Source organism: Pleurodeles waltl, chromosome 11 (assembly GCF_031143425.1).
Source record: "Pleurodeles waltl isolate 20211129_DDA chromosome 11, aPleWal1.hap1.20221129, whole genome shotgun sequence".
Taxonomy (NCBI): domain Eukaryota; kingdom Metazoa; phylum Chordata; class Amphibia; order Caudata; family Salamandridae; genus Pleurodeles; species Pleurodeles waltl.
In genome coordinates, this window is record NC_090450.1 from 935,277,465 (window position 1) to 935,303,310 (window position 25,846).

The following is a 25,846-nucleotide window of genomic DNA, read 5'->3' on the forward strand; positions in this document are numbered from 1 at the left end:
TGAAGAAGAGGAAGCCTGCCTGAAGAACTGCAAAACCAGACACCAGAAGTGACCACTGTGCCAGACGCCCCTGGCCCGAGTCCAAGTGACCCACCCATCCAGTGAAGGTCCGCCAGCCCTTCCGTCCAAAAGTCCACTTTGTGTTGACCCCCAAGAGAACTTTGCAGTCTAAGTCCCAGAGATCTCCAAGACCGCAACCTGCCTGGTGAGCTGATTCCGATGTCCAAAGACACTCCTGCACCCAGAGCCCCTGGGCCTTGGGGAGCTGAACCAAAGGTGCCCTTATGACCCCCTGGCATCTCACCTTAACTGGGCAGCTGTGGGTTGAGCCCTCCCAGCCAGAGCCTGTAGGCGATTTCTGAAAGTGATCTCCTGCACTGAATAACATTGGGAGTCTGACCCTGTGTATGCACTCTGCACCCGGCCGCCCCTGTGCCGCTGAGAGTGTAAATTTGGTGCTACCTTGTGGCCGCCTTGTCCTTGCTTGAACCCCAGGAGATCGATCCCTGACCATGCTTCACTCACCTGTAAGGAGCGCTGCAGAGAATACCCCGCCTCCATTGTATAGCCTTGAACGCCCGACACTGTGTTGGCACTCTGCACCCTGGCCACCCCTATGCGGCTAAGGGAGTAAGTTTGGTGTTGACTTGTGAGCCCCCCTCACCCCCAAGGTGCTCTACTCAATCCCCAGAGACCAACCTCTGCCACCACTAGTACTTACCTGTGACCAGCACGTCAATTCCATCCCTCAGCCTCCATTGACTAACATGGGGCACTGACTCCAACTTTGACCTTTGCAATCAGGCGCTCCGCGCCACTGTGGGTGCACCCTTGGTACCAACCTGAACCATGCCCAGTTCTAGCCTAAAGTCAGAAAGACTGGGACCATAAGTTGTGTACTTACCTGTGAAAGTGCATCTTTGTTTCTTCCAGAGGTTAATATTGAAAACTCTGTAAATTGCACTGTCGATTTTTGAAACAGCAAAGCATTTTTAAATTAAAAACTTCTTACCTTACAATGAAGTTCTTTGGTTCAAAGCATATATAAAAATACCTTTTTTCTAAGTAGGTCTCAGATTTATGCTTTGTATGTGTGTCTCATTTATTGTCTCTGTGAGTACAACAAATGTTTAACACGACTTCTTGATAAGCCTAGCTGTTCGCCCACATTACCACAAATAGAGTTCTGGACCTTTCTATTTCTGCCTCTGCACATCTTTGTGGATCCATTGGACTCTCTGCACAATGTACTTCATTTTAGTGTACTATATACAGAGCCAGTTTCCTACATCCACAGTGCAGCAGGGCAGCCCTTCCTCAATTATTCTTCCAGTCCAGTTGACACTTGAGTTCAGGGTGCCAGGGGTGCCCCACTTATGCTTAGGAAATGCCCTTATGGCAGGACGCGGTTGGTAGCCTATGAGCTACCAGATTCCATCTCACCTGATGACCTCTTAATGCGAAGAGTGGCATCTGGGCATCCTAGGATGCACCATTCTGCCCATTGTCTATATAGTAGGACTCCTTGTGATAAAGGGCCTCTTGACATGGTTAGCCCCCACTTTTTGCCTGGTATTTCATGTGGTTTCAAATTTGTTAGTGCCCTGGGGCCCCTGCTAACCAGGTTCCCTGGGTCAGATCTCTTTCCCAAAACTGTTGTGGTGCACTGGCATAATTGGAAACACCTTTAGGTGCCACTATAAGACTGTAGTAAATGGTTCTAAGGTACCCAGGACATGAGGTATCAAGGGTAAGCTCCCGAGGGCAGCAGCACAGCTTGTGCCACCCTCAGGGACCATGCATCCAAGTGCACCTAGCACTGCCATTGGAGGCTTGGTGTCCTGATGCTGTCCTAATTGCAAAACTGACATGGCACACAGTCTGTGTGCCTTGTCCACTACACACTGCATGCAATATAGGTAAGTCACCCTCTGGCAGGCCTTCCAGCTCTAACACAGGGTGCACTATAACGCATGTGTGGGCATAGATGCATTAACAATATGCTCCTACTGTGTCCCGGCCAAACTCGGGACATAGTAAGTGAACAGAGCAGCCATTTTACATGCATATGGTGGACACTGGTCAGTAAGTTTCACAGCTACATGATGGCCATTCTGCAACCTGGGTTGTTTGGTATCAAGAAATGAGAAATCCAAACTGGTACCAGTATTGGATTTTTTGCAAAGGTGCCCCCTGCAAATGCTAACTACCCTGGACTGGTTACTGGCCAGTCACAGCCAGCCTACTACCACCAGACAGGATTCTGGAACCCTAGGGTTAGAGCCTGTGCTTTCTGGGTCCAGAGAACAAAGCTGTTCCTGGGCAGAGGTGTTACACCTCTTCCCCTAGGAATGTGAACAGCCCTGCCTGAGCTTCAAATGGCTTCCCACCCTTGAAAGTCAATCCCCAACCCCGCTGCTAGTAGCAGATGACCTACCCCATTGCCAACCCCCAACTTTTGACAGAAGCAACAGCAGGAAAAAGCACAAAGGGCAGGAGGAATGGCCACCCCACGCATGCACCACCCTAAGGTGTATGTGTAGTGATCTCTCCATTTCATTTTCCTCCATCTTGCATGGTAGGAAAATAGCCTATCAGGGATAGAGAACTGACCTCTGCCCATAGGACGTGGTCACATACTGGCTGTAGCCACGCTAAGGTGGATGACCTACTGGTCACAACTAGGTACGCCCCTAAACGTCCACTAAATGCAGTATTTAGCGTGAACCTCTAGATCTGCAGATCAGATTTCAAGGACACAAGAATGCCAGCAACAAAGAAGACCCAATGTTGGAGAACTGCATTCCTGCTGCACAAAGAAAAAGGTGCCAAACCCTGCCTCCTGCACCCAGGACTCGACAATCGCCGCTCAAGAGATGCATGGACATCGGATGGACTCTCCAAAACCCCAGAGGGCCTCCACCCTTCTGAAAATCGCCAAAGATCTCCCTCCAGAGTGAAGGCATCACTCCCTGCAACGAAGAAGCAAAAGACCAGTGAAGTCCAGTTTATTCAGCAGCCGCTGACCAAGTAACCGGACACAGCAGCTGGACCAAATTTCACCCAATGGACCCGGAGGACGAAACCTGCAAGTGTGCCAAGTTTGAACCGTGCAATAGCCCAGGGTACTGGGCCCCCAATGTCTGACACCCAGAAGAAAAGTCCACTCTGAACTCCAAAAGATCCAGGAGCAAGCCCCAGTCGAGGGACTTCAGGAACTGTAAGACCCATCCTCCCAGAGTGGCCCTGCTGACCTGCAAACTACCTTCAAAGTGACTTGCCACCTGCTTCCAAAGAAGACACTTTGCACACAGCTCTTGGCTCACCTATCTGCTCTGCACCCAGCCTCCCTAGGCCCTCCACCAGAGAACCAGCTGTGCTCTAAGGGTCCTGCACCCCTTGCAACCTCTACACTCCCAGGGGACCCACCTTGAAGTCCACCTGTGTACTGCTTTTCCAAATGGTCCCCCGCACTGGTCCTGCACCAGCTCCAATGACTTTTCAGCAGCTCTTCCTGCCAAAACCGCCCGAACTCCTCCTGCTGGCCCACAGGACTTCTTGACGACCTCGACCAAAGAGCAAAGGGACACTGGTAAACGCTTTGCCTGATTTGACATGCATTTTTTAAGTTTTCTCCCACTGATTCCTAAGGAGCGTAATTATGCACAGAAACAAGACATTTTCTAAACTTTGAAAAATCATAACAAGTATTTACCCAATTTTGATGATCTTGGTCTTAAATGTTTTTGTAAAAATCTGAAGTATTTTTGTAATTTGGTCTCGAGTTATTCCTTTGAGTGTGTGTCTTGCTTTATTGATACTGTGAGTACAACAAATGCTTTGCACTTCTCCAAGATTGGCCTATCTGCTCGACCAAGCTACCATAAAAATTAGAGCATTAGGTGGCCTAGCTTTTACCTCTGTAAACCAACGTGTGGTTGCCCGGACTCTCTGCACAGTGTGCTTGGTTTTGCACACTACATAGAGAGCCAGCCTCCTACACTCCTTTCCTGGCACGTGGAGTGCCCTAGCCTAACCCAGGAATGAAGCTACTAAGGCGGGGTAACACCCCCTGGAAAAATCGGTGAGGAAACTGATTTTCTCTCTCCTGTTCCTAGTAGCAGCCTGTCTGCCTAAACAATGGAGGTTCTCCCAAGTGTTACCCATGTGCCCTTCAAAAGCAGCTTCTTTGAAGCTCATTTTTGGGTCAAAATCCATGTGGCTATCTGCCGGTGAGAGGTGACACTTCCCTCCAGAGCAGGTCCCTATTGTACCTTTTCCTGGAAGTTGTTAGTACGTCTACCCAGAAGCGCAGAAAACGTTCTCAGTGACAGGACCCCGTGTGCAGCTGATATGGGTACAAGGGATAAAAGGCAACGCAGTGGCACCTTTGTTAAAGTTGTACACTGCAACTTGATACATTCATTTCGCCCTGAGAATCAAATCGGGCTTAATGTACAGTTGTTTGATACCTTGAATGACCCACCTTGATCCCACCATTCCAGAGTTAGCATACTTGAGAAGTCAGCAAGTAACTCTGTACTCGTCAAAGAGGCAACCACGTCTTTCCACAATAAAAACAACAGTTTTGTGTTTTTAGTATCAGGACATGTAAAATACTTGTTATGCCTGTGAGATATGTTTATCACCACTGCGGCAGGGTGCAACGTATCGGGGGAAGTCAATCTTTGCCATTACTTTAAATTGCAAACTCGGGCTAGTAGTTTAACCTGCTCTTCCATCCTGCAAATTGCAGGCTGGGTATCTCGTTTTACTCATGTTACACCCAGGATGGCACAGCCAGTGTCGCAATCCCTGGGGTGACCCTCCAACTTACCTGCCCTGGGTACCATTTGCTAGGGCTTGGGTAAGTTAGCTTAGCCAATTAAGTATGAGCTAATCAACATACCTGTTTAAAGGTGAGGGCACCAGCACAGAGGTCAGGTTGGCAGGCCTCAGTGCACAGTAAACAAAAAAAAAAAAAAAACAGAAGCATCAGTCTAAAAACTAGTGGGTGGCTATACAAAAAGAGGAATTTCCTTACAAGTGGGAATTTCTGCTGAATCATAATTACACAGTGGAAACTGTCACTGTGTAGTAAAAAAAAAAAAATACAGGAGGACCCCACTCCCTCCCAATCACCCATTTTTTGCTACACGTATTTTAATTAAGAGTAGGTTGCAATGTATTGACCATAATATAGTGTTCAGACAATGTATTGGTGACAAGTAGTGTCTGTGTTCCTTCCGAAGCACCACGCTCAATCTGCAAATTTCTATACAGCAACTGCATGTCCCCATTGCCAGGCAGTGGTGTTCAGCACCTGACAACTTCAATATGTGACTTTGGAGGAGCACACAACGTACTAGAGGGGCCAGTGATGTCACCGCTGCCCCAATTTTGGCTGCACACCCTCTGGTACTAAGTGTGCAGAGGGCACAACCCAAAAAAAAAACAGAACAGACTGCAGCACACCATACTCTGGTTTGAAACATGGCGGCCCATAGCTGCAGATCATCATCCTGGAGAATCAGCAGGTAAGGTCATCTATCAAACTGAATTACCCAAGGTACCTTAATAGAGAGTTCCTCCAGCAGATTCCTTATATGAATTACTCCTTAATTCTCCCTGGAGGTGTGATGAGGTTAGCCTTCTACCTATTTCAAATTGTTAAGTTTTGAAGCACTGCTCTTTTAAATGTAGCTGTGCACTACCTAGCTCATCCAGACAGCTGAGTGTCACCAAAGAGTGCCGACTCATAATTCTCTGCTTGAAAAATTGAATGAATTGGTATGACTTCACAAGAGCCAACACATCTGTCACCCACCTCAATAAGGGTGTTCAGAACACTCTGCAGAGACTTACTGATCAGCTCATTATAACATTTAATGCACAAAAATATCCACCAGGAAATTGTCTCCAAAATGTTTTACCCAAAAGGGATCTTCAGCCTCTCTAAACCCCATGAAAGAAGCACTCCACTTGGTAGCTGCAGCAAAACGGACAAGTTGGATACCTTCAGTAACGCCTTATCTGGTAGAGACAATATCTAGTTGCAGATTCCTTACCTTAGAATTTCCCCCAAGCGTCAGTCTGGATCCGGATATTTTTCTCAAGCAATACCCCTGTGCAGCGTTAGGTATTGTCGATCTGCTCCGTCAACACATTTTAATTGCGAGCACAGCCCATCTGGAGATGGTGCTCTTCTGCACTGCCTGACCTTTCTTCGCACCCACGTAACACACAGAGTTGATTATCCACCTGGCACTCTTTGGTACGATCAAGGTAAAACACCAACGCTCTTTCTGGGTCGAGACAGTGGAGTCTCTCCTCTTCCTTAGGAGGCGGGCGCATAAAAAAAGTAAGCAAGGTGATATTTTCCTACTTGGAAGGGTGTGACCACTTTTGGCAGAAAAGAAGCCCTAGTGCGATGCACCACTTTGTCAGGATAGATGGAAACGTAGGATGGCTTAGACGACAATGCCTGCAGCTCACTCAAGCAGATGTAATGGCCACAAGGAAGGCTGTTTTCAAAGTGAGAAGCTAGAGGAGACAATTGTTGACAGGCTCGAAAGGAGCACACATCAGAAATGTCAAAACTAAATTCAAGTCCCTTTGAGGGGTGTGGGGGTATAATGAATGGAGATGGAGGAAACATGTGTAAAACCTTTAAGTAACCTTTTTACAATAGAGGATTAAATAATGAAGGTTGATCAGGCACCATCAAAGAAGCAGGAATTGCAGACAAATAACCTTTCAGAGTGCCCATAGCAGAGCCCTGCTGGGCGAAAGAAAGTATACACAACAGAATCTCCGAGAGAGGGGTGAAAAGGGGAGTCAACAGACTTGTCTGCACCATGCCACAAATTTCTTCCAACGACAGGCGAATACCGTTTTGGTGGATGCACGTCCAGGTGCCAGGATTACATTACAGTCTTCGGGCGGAAGGAAAGAAGTTGTCAACTGTTGCCACTCAAGGATGAGACAGGCCAGGTTTGGGTGGAGAACTGTCCCCTGCTGCTGCGACAGAAGATCCTCCCAAAGGTGCAGTCTGATTGGAGGATCGATGGCTATGCTCAGTAAGTAGCTCAGGACACCAGACTCTTCGTACACAGTCTGGAGCCACATGGATTACTTGGGCCCAGTCGTTTTTGATCTTCATAACTCTAGGCAGAAATGGAATGGGCACAAAGACGTATAGGTGGCTTGAGTTCCACTCAAGATGAAAAGCGTTACCGAGCAATTGCTGCCTTGGAAAACCAACATGCAATATTGCTGACATTGCGTGTTTTCTGTGGAGGCGAACCGATCTAACCAAGGCTCTCCCCATTGCGGAAAGAGACCATGCGCAACCTCCATATGGAGACGCCATTCGTGATCGACTAAGCATTGTCGGCTAAGTTAATTTGCTCTTTAATTCAGAGAGCCCACCACATGCTGAACAACCAGGAAAATGCCCTAATGTTCCAGCCACGTCCAGAGGTGCAGAGCCTCCCGACAGTGTCCATGACCTCACCCAGCCGTGCATGTAGCAGTACCACATGGCGGTGATGTTGTCCATGCACACCTTCACTACCTTTCCCTTGAGGGAGGGAAGAAATGCTTTCAATGCTAGTCTGATAGCAAAGAGAGCTCCAACAGGGTGATGTGGAGTCCAGACTCTGACGGAGACCAGATGCCCCTGATCTCCGCCTCTCCCAGATGGCCGCCCGCCCACAGGAGTGACGCATTTGTCACTACTGTCAGATCTGGTTGGGGAAGGGAGAAGGGTCTGCCTCTGACCGAATCGTATTTTGTTAGCCACCACTGCAGATCTCGTGCAGTTCCCTCTGAGATCTGGACCATATCCAAGAGATTTACCTGATGCTGCACCCATTGGAACTTCAGGTCCCACTGCAGAACCCGCCCATGCCATCTGGATGCAGAAGGCAAGGAGGCCCAGCAGCCTCAGAGTCATCCTCACCAAAATCCAGGACAGAGGGTAAAACATCAATATCATAGCTTGAATATCCTGGACTTGACGCTCATGAGGATAAGCCAGAAACTGCACTGGGTCCAAAACAGCTCAGACGAAAGGGAGCGTCTGAGAGGGAATCAGGTGCGACTTCAGCATGTTTATAGTGAAACCCAGCAAATGCAGGAGGTCTGCCATAGTCTGGAAGTAGCTGTCGAGGTAGGAGGAAATACTGAAACTCCTGACTTGCGCAGTTGAGTTGTGACCATCACCATCACCTTGGTGAATATAGCCCTCTACTCCGGCACCTCAACTAGGAACATCAAAAAACTACAACTCATCCAGAAGGCCGCCGCCAGACTCATTCTGGACCTCCAGCGCCGAGAACACATCTCCCAACACCTGAGGACCCTCCACTGGTTAGCGGTCGAGAAATGAATCACCTTCAAGCTTCTCACCCACACGTACAAGGCCATACACAACGCAGGATAAGCTTACCTGAATCACCGAGTCTCCTTCCACAGCCCCGCCAGATCCCTCCATTCCACCTAAATGGCCCTGGCCACCATCCCTCACATCCACAGAACCACCACTGGAGAACAATCCTTCAGTCAAACAATCAAACATCGCAGCAAAGAGCTGGAATAATCCCCCCCCCCACCCCCAAACACCTCAGACAAAGCCCTCTTACCATCTTCAGGAAGAACCTCAAGACGTGGCTCCTTGGATGAGGCCCTCCTCTCCCCCCAGCGCCTTGAGACCCTCACGGGTGAGTAGCCACGCTCTACCTATATGGATTGACTGAACACCCGAGGGACGTTGGTAAGGCCAAAGGGGAGCGCAGTGAAAGTGCTTGTGGCCTACCGTGAACCACAAGTAACATCTATGGGCAAGCAGGACGGGAATATGAAAATAAGTGTCCTCCAAGTCCAATGCTACCATCCAATTTAATGGTTCCAGGACAAATATAACTCGAAACATCCCCCGAAAAGCCAGAAGTCAATCAGGCGTGGCACCGAAGGGCCACTGTCGATGAAACCGCTCTGCCCAGTAAGTCAGTCCTGTCCAGTCCAGTCCACCCTGGATTGAGAAATTTGCAGCATCAATCCCATAAGCAACTGCTAGATAAAGTACAGCCTGCGTCTTCTCCAGGAGCTGTGGCAGGACCTGTGCAACCATATCACACAGCGAGTGGGAAGAATGTCCCAAAAAGGCATGGACTACAATGCCAGACTGGCGGAAGAAAACACCTTTTCAAGTGTGTCCAGCCTCTTGGTTCCCTATCTGGGAGTGCGGAAATGAACATGCCATGGTAGGTAGAGGCTTAGATAACCAAGCTCTCAGGATTAGGGTGTTGCATAAGGAAACTTGGGTCACCTGAAGCAAAGCGATCGTGGCGGGCGATTGTCCTGTTCACAGGAGCCCCTGTGCAGAGTTTGGACCAAGTACCCAGAACAATATCAGTAAAGGCTTTACTGAAGGAGGGCAGGGGTTTGGAAAATGGAGCTCCAGACTGAAGCTCCTCTGTCAGACGGTTAGTTCCGACTGCCACTGAAAGCAGCTTAAGGTCCAGGAACTCAGGTGCTCTTTGCACCACCATATAATATGAAGCACCCTCCTTCGTAACCACGGTAGGAAGAGAAAGCATGCCAGTATCTGGAGCGGTATCCAGACCACTGGCTTCACCCAAGTCCATCAGTCAGTCCACAGAGTCTAGGAGCTAGTATTCCAAAGGGTCCAGCGACCCTTCCCATTCCTCATCGTCACCTAGCCCATAGGAATAAGGCTCAGGATCCGACACAGGGGGGAAGGCCTCTGCTGGAGTTGGCATTGTACGACGTCCATCCAGCTCTGTGTCAAAGTCGGCAATGAGGATGGGGATGCAGGCAGCGTCCGGGACGGTCAGGATGGTGTGACCGACACTGGTCCTGATCCAAACATGGATCCCTGAGTGCCCCTCGGAGCCAAGGCCAAAGACGTCAGCATGAAACCAAAATGGGCCCCTTCTGACTCCATGGGGCCCAAAGGTGCGCTAGTGGAGTTGGACTGTCCAGAAATGAGGGGCACAGGCTCACAGAATTCTTCAAGTTGGGCAGTGACTGTTCCAGCTTCCGGAAACTCAGAAAGGCACAGAGTCGACCCACACACAGGCTCTGTAGATTGAGGCCTATAGTGACGATGCTCCCTCGTCGGCTGACGGATAAGGTGAAGTTGAATGCTTCACCTTCTTCGATGAGCTATTATGCCTCGACTTACCTGATCGTTCTGAGGACTTGGGAGTAGAACAATGACGATGGAGGACTCCGCGACCATTCCGGGACAATCTTCTCAACTGGGACTTCAACGTGCGCAGAGTGGAGGGTCTGGCCGTCATCAGCTTCAGGGACGCTCAGAGCACGATTTTGGGTCGTGATGGCACTCCAGGGACCAAAGGCACATAAGTTGCGGATCCGTCAAGAACATCACCCGATGACTGGAACCACAGGGCTTGAAGCCGGTCTTCCTCAAACATTATTCGACATAGTAGGAGTTAAATAACTCAAAAACTTTGACAAAAGACCAGTCAAAAATGAGTGAGGGGTAGCTCATTCTTCAAATAAGCGCTGGCTGACACGGAAAAAAAAACTGACGTCGGCACACCAGAGTACCAACGTCATATCTCCCATGGATGACAGACGCACAGCCGATCGACGCCACCTAACAGCATGCAGGGTACTGCTCGAGAAAATATCAGTTTCCAGACTGATGCCAGGGGGAAATTCTAAAATAAGGAATCTGCAACTAGATGTCTCGATCATCTGAAGTGCTGCATTCAAGTCGCTGACAACCAACACTATTTTAACCCTCCCTCCCCCCCACCACTTAGCACAGTCCAGCACCATAGTGCCATTTCACTTAAGGCATAAGGTGAGTAGGTGATTCCACAATGCCAAGGTAGGATACGGGAATGCAATTGCCCTCATAGAGTATAACAATGTGGGGGAAGGCAAGCCATGCACAGGGTCTCCATGTCTAATTCCCCTCAGGTGAAAGGGGGGGCAGCCACACCCCAAGGGTTTATTCTTGAGTGCCCAGTGACGAGGGTTCCAGCTGTGTGAAAGAAACCCAATAATGTGTCCCATGCTCTAGCCATGTCCATAGACCCTTGGCCTCTCGGGGCTTCTAGTAATAGTATCTCCCGCTCATAGCCTGCCCACCTTTCTAACTCTTTCCTCCATTCTAGAATCCTAGGTCCTGTTGAGGCTTTCCAGTTGTACATTATTTCTCTTTTTGCATTATTTCTCTTTTGTGTTATTTCTCTTTTCTCAATCAGGAAGACCAAGTCTTGAAATTTGCTTGTGGCTTTATTTTTGGCAGTGTGGGGGAACCAGTTGAGCAGGGAGAGCTGTAGAGTGCAAGGAACCTCTAGTTCAATAGTATCAGTCAGGCTATTTGTGACCTGCTCCCAGAACGATGTAAGTCATAGGCACTCCCACATCCTATGTGGTAGTTCCGCCCCCACTTAGCCACATCCAGGACATAGTGCATTGGTCATGTGAAAACGTCGATTGAGCTGACCCCTCGTGAGATATGCCCTGTGAACCACACAGAAGTGTATCAGTTGGGATCGAGCATTTCTAGAGACCTTAAGTGCCCTCTCTAAGATAGCCTCCAAATCCTTGTCCAGTATCGAGGAGCCAAATTCCTATTCCCTTTTGGAAAACAGGTGATGTAAGGGTACTACTGAGTTTTCCCCAATCAATTTGTAAAGACATGAGACTACTTTAAACCGCCCAGAGGTGACAACATACTGACAAGTTTTATGTTTTTCACAGCAGTAGTCACCGCTCTGTGAAGCAGAAAGTGTCTGCCAGGAAGGTCAGAAAGATTTAGGGGGTCATTCCGACTCCCGCCGGCGGCGGTAACCGCCCGCCCGGCGGGAGCCGCCGAATGACCATACCGCGGTCAAATGACCGCGGCGGCCATTCTGGCTTTCCCGCTGGGCTGGCGGGCGACCGCAAGAAGGCCGCCCGCCAGCCCAGCGGGAAAGCGCCTTCAACGAGGAAGCCGGCTCCGAATGGAGCCGGCGGAGTTGAAGGCGTGCGACGGGTGCAGTGGCACCCGTCGCGATTTTCAGTGTCTGCTTGGCAGACACTGAAAATCAATGTGGGGCCCTGTTAGGGGACCCCTGCAGTGCCCATGCCATTGGCATGGGCACTGCAGGGGCCCCAGGGGCCCCACGACACCCGTTACCGCCAGGAACAGGATGGCGGTATGGGGGTCGGAATCCCCATGGCGGTGCTGCAAGCAGTGCCGCCGTGGAGGATTCCCTGGGGCAGCGGGGCCGCGGTCAGAATGCCCAAGGAAGCACTGCCAGCCTGATGGCGGTGCTTCCGCGGTCCCCGGCCCTGGCGGTCATGGACCGCCAGGGTCGGAATGACCCCCTTAAAGTCCGCAAATGGGAGAAGGATGTTGTCTCTATATAGTCCTCCAAATTCTGCGCTCCTCCTTCCATTCATGCCTCTAACCCTTTCCAGTCTACCCCTTGTAGTAGCACCAAAAGAGCTATAGAGCTCACAGTGGGATAGCTGGTTAGTACAGAGTAGTTGTTTGCATCTTCTGTAGACAGTGTGCCTAGCAGCGTTGTAGTAGCCAGAACTCCACTGAGTCTTGACCACTCTGGCATCCTAAGCGCAACTGTACTTTGATTAGCTCAGGTGTACCTGGGACCTCAGTTCCTACCTTGCCTCTGGGGGACAGTTTACTCGCCACACACTGTGTCAACTGCTGCAGTTGAACTGCCACGTAGTGATTCTTGAAGACTGAAACCGCCAGCCCACCATCACTGCTAGGTCACTTCAAGATTGCTAAAGCCACTCGCCTGTACCCCGTTCCCCCAGAGAAATGATATCATAATGGAGACCAGCTCTCTAAATACAGTTTTGGGGACCCACACTGGGAGCACTCCAAAATAATATAACAACCGCAGAAGGAGTAGCGCAATCCTGCCTGTCACCGATAATGGCAACGTGCTCCAGAATTCCTCGCTACGTTTAAGTTCCCTGGTCGCACTCTCCATGTTCCTTTCTAATAAGTCAGGGGTGCTTGGAAAGATCTTAACCCCTAGATATTGGAAACAGCCCCTGTAAGTTAGGTGGGCCAGGGTGGCCCAGAAGAGTGGGGAACACCTGGGATTTGCGCTAGTTTACTCTCAGGCCAGAATGTATGTCAAATCTTTCCAGCAGGGTCCAAGCGCCCGCAAGCACTGTCGAAGAGTTCTCAAGGAACATCAGTAGATCATGGGCGTAGAGTGACAAGGTGGGTGCATCCACTGTATTCCAGTCCCCTATATACTGCCCCAGTCCTGGCATGAGCCGCCAAGGGCTCAACCACCAGCACTAACAGCAATGAGAACAATGGGCACCCCTGCCTAGTCCCCTGTAACACTGGGTACGTCTCCGATATACAACCTCCCGTACGCACTCTAGCCAAGGGGTGTGTATATAATAAGCTGTCCACCTAATGAAATCCTCTCCCAGCCAAAATCTTCCCCTCACTGCATACAGAAAAGATCACTTCAGGACATCAAATGCCTTTTCCAGGTCTACACTAAAGACTACAGCTTCCATGCGATCATATATGTCTGCCGCCAATAAAGTGAGTAATATCCTGATGTTAAGAGCTGTGCTCCGGCTGGGGATGAACCCATTTGATCTGGGTGTATAAGTCCGGTCATGTAAGGGAGGAGTCTGATGACGAGTATCGACTCATCAACTTATAAACAGCATTCAGCATTGAAAGAGATCGGTAAGATCTCTTATCTTGTGCCGGTTTCCCTGGTTTCAGCAGTGGCACCACCATGGCCTCCAGGGAGTACATCGGCAACACACCCATACGTCTTGCTGCATTGTACAGCTCAGCTAATTTCGAACCAGGTCCTCCGCATATGTGGCATAAAGCTTGATTGGCAAGACGTCCGGGCCCGGGATTTTGCCTCTGGCCATTGCCTTTTTTGCAGTCCGTAACTCCTGCACCGCGACGTCTCCCCCCCAGTGTCTTCGCCTCCTCTGGTGTCAGTGTAGGGAACTCTAAGGGTGCCAAAAACTCATGTATGCCTGTTATCATGCGATTCAGTGTACAAGTAGAGAATGTAGAGTAGTAGTCCTGAAACTCCTTGTTAATTTGATGTTGCTGATTTAACTTATCGCTCCTATCACTCTCCAGTTCAAGTAACATGGACCCTTTCTTCGCTGGCTTTGATAGGCACGCCAGCAGCATGCCTGTTCGGTCCCTCTCTGCAAGCGCTTTAATCATATAATTTTTATAGTCAAAACAGCAAAGTCGCTCTAACTGCTCTGCTCTGCTGCTGCCTCTTTCGCCGCCAGGAGCTCCGCTTGTGTCTCCGAGTGGCCTGGTCTATGTAATTCTAGTCTACGTAGTGACCTCTCAGCTGCTCCAACTTCTGTTAGCAGCATACATCTGACCCCCCCCAATTCCAATAGGCATTTGCCCCTTATCACTATTTTGAAGGCGTCCCACTCTATTTGGGGTGAGGAAGCGGTCCCTAAGTCTCCAGTTCAGGACGCATGGCCTCTCTCTGTCCCACTCTAGAGATAAAAAGATCGGATTTTGATGTAAGGCCATACGCACAAGGTATTCTACACTCCTAATAGTGCTATGAACCATTAAGGGGCAAAGAAATGTGTCTAATCGGTCATACAGGACACAGAGGAGAGGAAAAAAAAAAAAAAAAAGGAGGCCATTAGGTGCAGCATGCGCCAAGAGTCCACAGGTGCCACTCTGACTGCCAATCTCTGAATGTGTGGGCTACTCTTATCACCAAGGCATCCCACAGCGGGGGATGGGAGCAGTCCAACTCCACATTAATTGCACTGCCAAAGTCCCCTCCGATCACCACGATTCCGAACTAGGTAGGGGGCCAGAACTCAGGATAAGTTAGAGAAAAACCTTCTCTGGTCTGTGTTGGGTGCATAAATATTAATCAGTGTAATGTCTTGCCCACTTAAGAGCTCTGTGGCCATTATGTATCGACCCTCTGGGTCTGACTTGCCCCCAATATGTTGCAAAGGAGCTCAGGGTTTCATCCAAATAAACGTGATATGAGCAAATGTTGAGTATGTGCTGAGGTATGCCTGTGGCCCCTCCACCTCCTCTGCAGGGCGCCCCCCAACCCATCCTGTGCGTTAGGCATGTTTCCTGGAGAAACTATGTGTAACCTGCACCCCTTCTGTTTAGTTATGAGAATAACTTATACCTGTAACATAGATTGTATACCCCATATGTTCCAGCTGAAGGAAGGTCTGACAGCATTGAAAAAGGGCTTTCTTTTTCATAGCTTGATTCACAAACTCAAGAAACACCCAGCGAGGGAGATTTAGTTGTAGTATGCTGTGAAAAGGCAGGGCTGCTACATGCAAACCATCAGCAGAAAGTGACTCTCTGATTTTTAAATTGTTTTTTTTTTTGTTAAAAAAACCCAATGGAAATGGACTAGCAGCTTGTGTTAGGCCGTTAAGTGTCAAAATTAAAAAGCAGGATATATATTTTAGAAAAAGTACTCTAGGATCCTGCACTTTAGCAGGACAATAAATGAAGATCCTCTGGAGATGGGGGTTAAGCAAAAATTTGCAATTAATAACTGATTCTTACTGTGAAATGCCGCACAATATTATTGTACTATTCCTCTAGGGAAAATGATCTGTACCACATTAAACACCAAAACGTTAAACAAACAGAACACATGGAGAATGAACTATTAAGATCACAGAAAGGAAATTCAAACACCCAAAGCAACAATCCAGTTTTAATCTACAAAAAAAATTAGTTGCAAGCCTTTAAGTGAACCAGGGCTTTCTTCAAAGATTAATACCCTTATGTAGAGTCTGATGGATGGGATATTCTGAGAAAATGTGGCAGATATCTTGTCTGCCGTACTATAAGTGCTATAGGTTATAGTGCACTTGCAATACAGGATGAGACATCCACTAAGTCTCTTCACCAAAGTCACCACGTTCACCAAAGTCTAAGTAAGGTCATAAATAGTGAAAATGTATATATATCAATATATTTTACATAAAACACTTGAAGACTGCATTACAATGGAAGAACAAGAGCAGCTCCTGCGATATACCCACTCTTATCAGCATCACGGAAAGTATGAACTACACTACTGCTTTCAACACTTATCTTGCTGAAACCTCAGTGCATTTATTTATATCCATAATAATTTAGGGATTGTTTTTTCCCTAGCAAACTTTATTGTGGTTGAAGGTTTAACAAAGGGAGGAATGGTTTGGCACCCTCACTACATATCTGGGATTTTCAGAATTATTAAAAGGCACATAGATAAACAGGACTTCAAGCAGTGACCCAGTATGAAAGCTTCAGGAATCCTTTAAACAGTTATCTAAAATTCCCTTGTGTGCACCCTCCATCCCGCAATCACAGACCAGTACTAGACTTCACATTTTATTTAGTTTCTCCTTTTTTGTATAGACAGGCTGGTAGAAAACATTTTTGGCAGATCTGTTTGTAGTTGTTCTCCCTCTCTAGTTTGAGGAGAAGGAGAATGGATTCAGAATAGAAACACAGACTGTCAGTAATCCTCATTCAATTATCACTTCATTAAAAAACAAATGTAATCCAAATCTGCTCCTTTTCGGTCTTAAACACAGGAGTGTGTTTCTTCTTTTGTATAGTTTTAAATATTTTGACACAAATTAAAGAGCACAGACTAAGTGGTTAAAGCTGGGCACCACTGTGAGCAGCATGAATGATGCAAATTGAGATTAAGAACTTGGTCTGCACTAGATCTTTAAAAAGATGAACTCTAAGGTTCCTGATTGGTTGGCATTAAGAAGACAGAAGTCGAAGCGATACAAGGGAGGCGCGGCTGGTTAAAGCAATATACATTATGTACAGGCCCTTGGGTTAATTAGTCCACAGAGCAGACAACGGACAGTCCTTTTATGATCGAGCTCTCCAGAGGAAGCATGGAGGAAAAGGGGGGAACCAGGAGAATCCAACAGCACTTTCTTGGCACAACAGTGAGCATATGCCAATGCCTCTCAAAAGAAAACGTGGAGATTCTTTTTTAAATAACGGCACAAGACTGAGAAAACGCCCCCTGAGGCCCCTGACAGCAGGGCCCTGAGCCAGTGTCCGCTTCTTCTCCTCCTGCTGGGAGTCCGAGTCTCGCTGGAGGGATTGTTCGGTGTGAGAGCATGCTCTCCGAGGCTGCCCAGCACGTTAGCAGCACCCCTTCTTTCGTTTGCTGTTCTTATTGATTTTCACCACATCATTCTGTTGCTGCTGCTGCTTTGCCAAGTTCTCTTTTTTCGCTCGCAAAACGAGCTCTGTGATACAGTTAAACATCTGCAAAAGATCAACCAGATAAGATTCAGTCAGCATCTGAAATCCAGCCAATAGTATAGAGGAAGTAAGGACCTACTCCCATTGAGTCCTTTCAAACTAGGGGTGGAAGAGATATTTTAAAAACCACGATGATCTGAGGATTTAGAAAGAACTGCTTTACTCATCATCAAAAAGACATGCATTTGACTATTTTCTTTAAAACTTAAATCGGTAAAAAACAGATCATGAAACTGGAGAAATTCTACATGCCCAAAAACTAAATTGTTGAATTTATGACCGCCATTTCACATACAAATCCTCAGTTCATAGTGCTTGATGCGCTTTTAAATAAGCATGCACCCTGTCATAATTTAAGGCAAGTAAGCAAATCCCTTACTTTTACAAAATGTCCCCAGAAAATACAAAATATGCCCACCACTCCAACCTTTATTGGAAGATCCACATTCTATGCTGTCATTAGTTATCCCATCTCCAAAAGCTTAATCTTCAAATACCTTTTACCAATTCACAAGCAGTATCTTCCATACCCTATACATTAGCATTTCGGCATCCTTCCAGTGGGGACTTGGCCACAGCCCATGATCCCTTTCCAGACAATGACAAACTTTCACATGTACAGGAAAAGCCCACCCTCCCCCAATCCCCTTTTGCTGGCAATCCAGAAAGGCTAACAATTGTGATAGCAACATTTGTGCAGTATGGTAGAAATCATATCCCTTTTTCCAGATAATGTTAAGAGTATCCTCAACAGAACATGGACTTTCTATTGTGGATGTGACCCATTATCATTTAATTATCTACTGGGGTTAAAATGTCTTACTGACACAGCTGCTTTGCTTCATCTACCCCATGTGCTCTAAAACGACGCATGTGAAATAGCTCAGTCCGTTACACAGACATGTCCAGCAGAGCTGATGGTAACAGGTTCAAATTCCACCATAGCCAGCCATCTTTCTGACGATGATAAAATTAATACCACTTAGTTTGCACAATATTAGCTATTACTTACAAACAGTCTGCATTGACTCCAGTGCTCCACAGTTTTTACCATGGACACCCTTTTTATGCATTTCTTAAGTCAATGTATCCAATCTTTTAAGGTTTAATGCAATTTATCATATTCACACTTTAGCATCTTCATCGGTGCCTAGCTGGAAGATGAGCAAGACTGAGCAAACGGGAACCTGGAAAAACCACAATGTACATTGCATTCCCCAAAATAAACCAAACCTTACAAGGGTAAAGACAGTCCGAACAAGAATATTACAGGTGTCTAGTTGTTACTGTGCAGTTAGGCAAACAAATATTTTTTTAGTTCTGGCTGGTTGGCGCAAAACAAGAAACCTCTGGAGGCCAGTCTAAGAAGAAGCTGTCGTAAGCGCACAGTTAAAGAGTTAGAAAGAACCAATGGAGGCAAGCATATTTAAGGTATTAGCTTTCTGGCTTGAATTTGTGTATAGTTTTCTGGTCGTACAATCAAGTATCTTTGGTTAGGGAGTGCAGGATCATTTTCAGTAAGCAAGCTAATGTATTTGGTTTTAGTACAGTACTGTTCATAGAACATTCAAGGAAATGCACAATGGTAATGCTGTAAAATTTAAACAGTACATTTACTAGATGAAAAAGTGTAATAAAGGACTAATATCAGATTAAAAAGGAGGTGCAAGTGAAATAACTACAACAATAAAAAGCTTGAGTGTTAGACTGTTAGCTATAGGACTGGAGTGATAGGAGCAAGGCAGAAAAATGAACAAATGTGAAGAACCAAAAAGAGGGGAGGAAGAAAGAGTTTAAAGCAGAACAAGTGACAAAGCTGGCACAGCACAATGGAGGGATACAGTGGAACAACAAGGACCGATTTTGGAAACATAATAGAAAGCAAGCGGAGAAATCAAAGAGGAGGTGTTAAAGAGAGCAAGACTGAGAATAAAATGCACAAGAGAATTCTGTAGGACCTCAGAGAGTTTGAAAAGTATTGCTGGAGTATATCAATGCAGCATTCTAATACTGCTAGAACATATAGGATCTCAGCACTGACAAGATCACCAGGAAGGTGGCTGTTGAGATAAGCAATGAAAGACAATTTCAGAATATTGACTTGGTTGAAGAATAACAACAAGCATTAGCAAAGCCAATAGTTCTCTGCAATCCAACTGCAATTGGCATTGGCAATGTTAATGCATTTGTGTAGGGCTCTGGGGCTGGTTTTATTGATAATGCTTTAGGGGAGGGCTAAACCCTAGAAGAGACATTATGCATGCATGCATGCCATGGACAAATGGGGAAAACGAATAATGGTGTGACAAGGGAGCCAGCACATGGCAAGCCTATGGGCAGACTGAAGCCCACAAAGTACATGCAACAGGTCTCTTTTTGAGACGGCACAGGTGCGCTCTCTAGAGCAGAGACCTAAAAATGAAACTCATTTACTGTACTTGAGGGGACTCTTAAAAAGAACCCTGCTCTGGTGATTATCTGCCAAAGAAACTGGAATACTGTCTCTACTCTCAACATCATGTTTTTACCGGTTTATGGTAATGCAAGGCAAGGCTTGTTTTCCCCTGTATACAATTATAACAGCACCCCCTGAAAAAATACATAGTATAAATGGTCGAGCTATTAAACACACTTGCCATTCATTATGCAGACTTATCAATGTTTCAAAAAATGACATTATTTTAAACATATTTGGTATTTTATAGAAGATGCTTAAGGACATAACTCTTGAATAAAAAACAGTAGATATTTTATGCAAAAGTAAATAAGTATTTACAACCACTGACAGCATCATCGTTTGGGGCACCTGTAAAAGCAGTTTATCTGCATTCCTGTACAATGTAATTTCAGTTCAGCTCAGTGAACTACATCTGTGATGCGCGTCATGAGATCTGACTTATGTGGCATTAGGGCTCTCACATCTATTAAGTAGATCACTAGTTCAGTGGGAGCCATTTTGTCCTATGATATATTTGTGAGCATGTAGAGAAAGTCTCCCACTGCACGTTATAACACAATTACTTTCATAGATACATCCCCCATAGGTGTCTCCGATATAATGATGTCTGTAATGCTTCTCCGTTTCAGTGTCAGCAGTTCTGCACCTCAGGGGGCAATCAGCAGAAGGATAAATACTATTACATGGAGCTCGAGTCGGGAGCCTAAAATGTTTCTAAACACAGATGCAAGTAGTTACCTCATCAACATGTTGTCTAAAACACAATTCTCAGAAGGAAAATGTTAACTTTCCCAGTAAGCATTTGTTTGTGGCATACTGTGCTGTAGATTCAAATGTTCTGCATAATTGCTCTATCTAGTGTTGGGTCCGAAATGTTGCAAGTAGTTTTTGTTCGAAATGTCTTTCAAGTCATGAGGTACAGTGACTTCTCTTGCTGGCAATGCTCATGGTCCTCGACTCCATCTTCAGATTGTTTCCGGCAGACAGTTGTGAATGGAGTGTAATGTAAAAGTAAGCAAGAGAAATGACCATGCGTACAAATGTATATTAAGAGACTGTAACAACCACAAGTGTCCGGGGAGGCGGATGGGTGCATGTGAAGCTAAAGCACTACATGCCACAAAAAGATGCTTCCTGGGTAAGTTTAACATTTCCTGTTTGATGGCATGTGTGGTTGTATATATACATGCTCTGCAAAGAATGCAAAGCAGTGCCTCCGGAGACGAGGTGGCTACCTGTGGGTGTTACAATACTTCGAAAAAGAGTACATAGCACTGCCTGACCTACATTGGCTTGTTGGCATACTAGACGATCTATGCAATAGTGTTTAGTGAAAGTGTGTGGTGTTGACCATGCAGCTGCCTAACAAATGTCAGCTATGGGTATGTTACCTAGAAATGCCAAAGATGCACATTTTTGAATGTTGAGTGTGCTCTAGGGATAACATGTAGTGACCGCTTGGGTTTTGCATAACAAGTTTGGATACATTTAACAACCTATCTTGATATACTGGATTTAATAATAGGGTTACCTTTATGAGGTGGAGAAAAAGCAACAAAAAGTTGTTTTGTCATCCTAAAGGTTTTAGTTCTATCAATATAGAACATAAGTGCTCTTTTCACGCCTAACATGTAGAGGTCTCTTTCAGCAACCAAATAAGGTTGTGGGAAAAAACAGCATCTCAATAATTTGGTTGAGATGAAATTGAGATACTTCTTTTGGTAGAAATTTTGGGTTGGGGTATAGAACCACCTTATCTTTATGTACCTGGAAAAGGGGTTCTTGCAAGACTAATGCCTGGAGCTAACTTATGTTTCTTAGGGAAGTGATTGCAACGGAAAAGGCCACCTTCCACTAAAGGAATTGCTAAGGGCATGAATGCAGTGGCTTAAAAGGTGGTCCCATAAGTCTAGTGAGTACCACATTAAGATTTCCAGAGGGCACTGGGGGTAATCTCTGTGGTATCACCCTTTTAAGCCCTTCCATAAAAGCCATTATGACAGGTATCTTGAAAAGAGAAGACGTCTGTTCTGAAGATGAGCAGCAACAGCTTTTAAATGTAACCTTATAGTGTTCATAAGGATGTCAAATATTTGAGAAGTCAGGGCAAAGGGGTTGACAGCAGCTTCAATAAAGGATGATGGTGCCAGCAGCAGCCTTTTGCTCTAGGTGTGCTGCCTTTGGGGGCTTTTTTCCTTCATTGAGGGCAAAATGTGTGTAAACCTATACGTATATGCCAACTTTGCATTTTGCAAATGGAGAAACTACAAAATAATATTTTATACAGACTCTTGGAAAGGTTCCCAGTTTTTCAAAATGCTATAGTTAAAGCATTTCCACGTTGGTACATAACATGCTCTAGTGGTACATCTACGTACTTCTTTAAGAATGTTAATACACTCTTCAGGTGGATTTCAATACCCAAATTCTAAAACTTCAGGATGCAAATTCCAAGATTCAGCTCCTTGGGATTTGGGTGCCTGATTTGACTATGACTCTGAGAGAAAAAGATTTGGGCGGAGGGGAAGCTTCTCATGTGATGCTACCAATAGGTCCAGCAGGGTAGTAAACCATGGTTGTCTTGCCCATGTGGGTGCCACTAGAATTAGTGTAATCAAAGTTTGCCTGAGTTTCTGAACCACATACCGAAGGAGGGGTGGGAAAGCATAGCCAAATATTCCTGACCAGTTCATCCATATAGCATTGCCCTGGGACTGAGTATGTGGGAACCTAGAGGCAAAGTTTAGGCATTTTCCTTTGTTGCGAATAGATCTATGTCTGGAAATCCCCACTTTTGAAAGTAGGGTTAAAGGAACTCTGGGGTGCAGTTCCCACTTGTGGACTTGTTGCCACATTCTGCTGAGGTCGGCAAAACTGCTGTGTGATCCTGGGAGGTGTTCCACTAATAGGTAAATGTTGTGGCAAATCGTTCAATGGCAAATTGTCTGTGCAAGGCGAGACAACTGTAATGAGTGTCCCCTCCCCTGTTTTTGCAGATAGAAAATGGTTGTCATGTTGTCTGTGCAAATGAGGACTACTTTGTTGTTGAGATTTATCAAAAAAGCTGAGTGATATCAGCTCTAGATAGTTGAAGTGCAAAAGTCTGAGTGGGTGATCCTGTATCGTGAGGTCTTGGAGAGGAGCACCCCCATCCCGCCTAGGAAGCATCCGTTGTCATAACGACTTGTGAAACAGGGTCCAGAAATTGCCACCCTTTCAAAAGGTTGGTTTTGTTCCACCGCAGCATAGAGCGAAAGGTGCTGTCATCTACCCACACTAGATCCACTATGCGACTCTGTGCCTGAGACCATTGGTGTGACAAACATTCCTGCAACGGGCGCATGTGAAGAGTTGAATGTGGCACCATTGCAATGCAAGAAGCCATCATTCCCAGAAATGTCATGATTAATTTCACTGTGACACGTTGATTGGGGTGGAAGTGAAAATGTGGCGCTTGAAAGTTCTATACCACCGCTAGACATTTTGTGAACACTCTTGGTGCTGTGGTGACCCCAAATGGGAGCACTCTGAACTGATAGTGCTGCCCTTCTATGACAAATCTTAGATAAGCTGGTTAAATAGGAATATGGAACCAGGCGTCTTTTAGATCTAGTGCTGATTCTACATCGCCCTGTTGTAGCAAGGGTAACATCTTGGAGACTAACTATATGAAAAAGTTCTAATATGATGAAATGGTTTAAGGGACTGAGATCCAAAATGGGTCTTAGTGAGACATCTTTTTTGGGGAAGAGAAAGTAAAGGGAATATACCCCTGTTCCTTGATGTTGAATAGGAACTGGTTCTATTGCTCCCTTTGCAAGAAGGGAATGAACTTCCTGTCTGAGGAGAGTGATGTGCTCCTGTGAGAGTTTGAGAGTGCGGGTGGGATATTTGGAGGTGTGGAAATGAGCTCCAGACAATAGCCATGTTGGATAATATCCAACAACCATTGATCTGTTGTGATTAGTTGCCAATTTGGAAAAAGTACTGAAGACGCCCTCTTACAGGCGTCTGGTATTCAGAGGGTAGCTGAAGTGAGTCACTATTTGGAGACAGCAACAGAGGTTCAAGAGGAGGCTGTTTTACCTCTATTTCTGTAATTATTTCCTCTCTAGGATCCTCTGTAGAATCCCCTGTATGAGGATGTATGTGGCTGACCTTATTGTAGGATTTATTTATTTTTTTGTAGCTGAAGGTTTAGAGACTGGCTTGTATTACAGCCTATGAAAAACACCATGAGAGCTGGGAAGCTGGAGTGCTCCCATGGATTTCACCTCATTGTCCTTCATTTTATCCAAGGCCTGGTGTACTTGTGGACCAAAGAGGTGTTCCTTATCAAAAGGGACGTTTAGAATTGTTTGTTGCGACCCTCTTGTTTGAAGACAGAAATACACAGCCATGCATATCGGCATAGAAGGATACTAGTATTTTAACCTCTGGCTGCAGTAGCAGCAGAATCTAAGGCACAGCATACAGAGCAATTAGAAATGAGCTGGACTTCATTAACCATTCCTTGCCCCCTTTTCCTATGTTCTCCTGGGGGGTATTGAAGTAACAGCTCCATCTTGTCCCAGTGGGCTCTATCATACCTTGCCAGGAGTCCCCACGTGTTGGCAATACACCCGTGATTTTCTGGTTGCGCAGCAACATGCTTGCCTGAGGCGTCAATGAGTTTACTCTCCTTGGCAGGAGGTGGAGCATCTTGGGAAGCTTGGGAGTTAACTCTCTTCCTGGCGTTAGTCACTACTAAACAGTCTGCTGGAATCGAATGTCTGATGTAGATAGGGTCTGAGGGGGAGGCACTGTATTCCTTCTCCACTCTAGGAGTCATACTCCGAGCTATAGCCGGGTCTTGAATAAGTCGTCCACATGTCTTAGCATTCCATTAAGCACAGGGAGATACTGAATTGTCTTGTGTGAGGCAGATAGTGTTTCAAAGAGTAAATCATCCTCTATAGGATCCTTATGAAGAGGCAACTGATGGTAAGTTGCTGCACTCCCCACTAGCTCTTGAAAAGAAGTAGTTTTGTCAGGTGCTGAAGGTCTAGCTGGATAAGTCTCTATAGGTTTGTATCCGTATAGGTATCTACGTCATATTGACACCAAGGGTCTATATCAGTGTGCAAGTGCTCTATGCCATCTTCTGTATCTTCTGCATCATGGAGGGAATGAGGTGAGCCTTGTGGTGAAAATTCCAGGGGATCACTGTGAGAATGTTGCGGTGACTGAAAATGTGGTGGTGGTGGGGTGATTCGTGGAGGAGATGTAGGGAGAGGTGGATGAGACTCTTCTATAGCCTTTATCCATTTTCCTTTGTTTGAATGGAGGCCTGGGTTGGTCTATAGCCTCCTCAAAAGTAAGCTGTCGCTCGGAAGGGGTGGAGATAAAAGTCTTCACCAACACCCTCCCCGTTTGTAGCTGGATGTGAAGTTGTGACTGCTTGCCTAAGAGCCGTTGTTTCATTTTATGTAGAACTGGCTCCGGTGGCAATGCAGATTCTGAGAATGTTCTAGACTCGAGTTTTCTTCTGTGCCAAAGAGTGTTTACTTTTCGGTGGTCAAGTTTTCTGAGGCAGGCAGTCTTTTAGGTGCCAAAAGAACGAGTTACTTACCTTCGGTAACGACTTTTCTGGTGGATACATTAGCTACCTGTGGATTCCTCACCTAATGAATACTCCCATGGCGCCAGCATTCGACGGAAATCTTCTTCCTAGTCTCTGCACGTTGACGAGGACGTCTCTCTAGCCCATGCGACGCCGTCTGACGTCATACAGGCAATAAGAGGTCCTCGACGACGTGCAGACGTCAGTACCAACATTTTTTACGTGCATGAGAACAACAACCCAATGCAATGAAAGAGCAAGGAAATATCCCATAACATTGTACAATACACAACATTGCAATAAAATGGCTGTAAATTTAATATAACTCTTTTTTTTTTTTTTAAACAAATATATGCAAATCATGTATATACACAAGATATATACATATATATATGCATATAAATATACACAAGTATCCATATATACAACATCTATTGCAACCTTGAATACCAAGAGGAGC

At 46.1% G+C, this 25,846-nt stretch overlaps 1 protein-coding gene across 1 annotated transcript in view; it reads right to left on the reverse strand.

Annotated features, from left to right (window-relative positions):
• Window positions 1-16,410: 16,410 nt before the first annotated feature.
• RAB35 (RAB35, member RAS oncogene family) overlaps window positions 16,411-25,846 on the reverse strand; it is a 136,626-nt gene continuing 127,190 nt past the window's right edge. Inside the window, exon 6 of the mRNA XM_069215037.1 lies at window positions 16,411-17,329. Coding sequence (XP_069071138.1) covers window positions 17,204-17,329 — 126 coding nt within the window. The 3' untranslated portion in view covers window positions 16,411-17,203. The remainder of the gene's footprint in view (window positions 17,330-25,846) is intronic.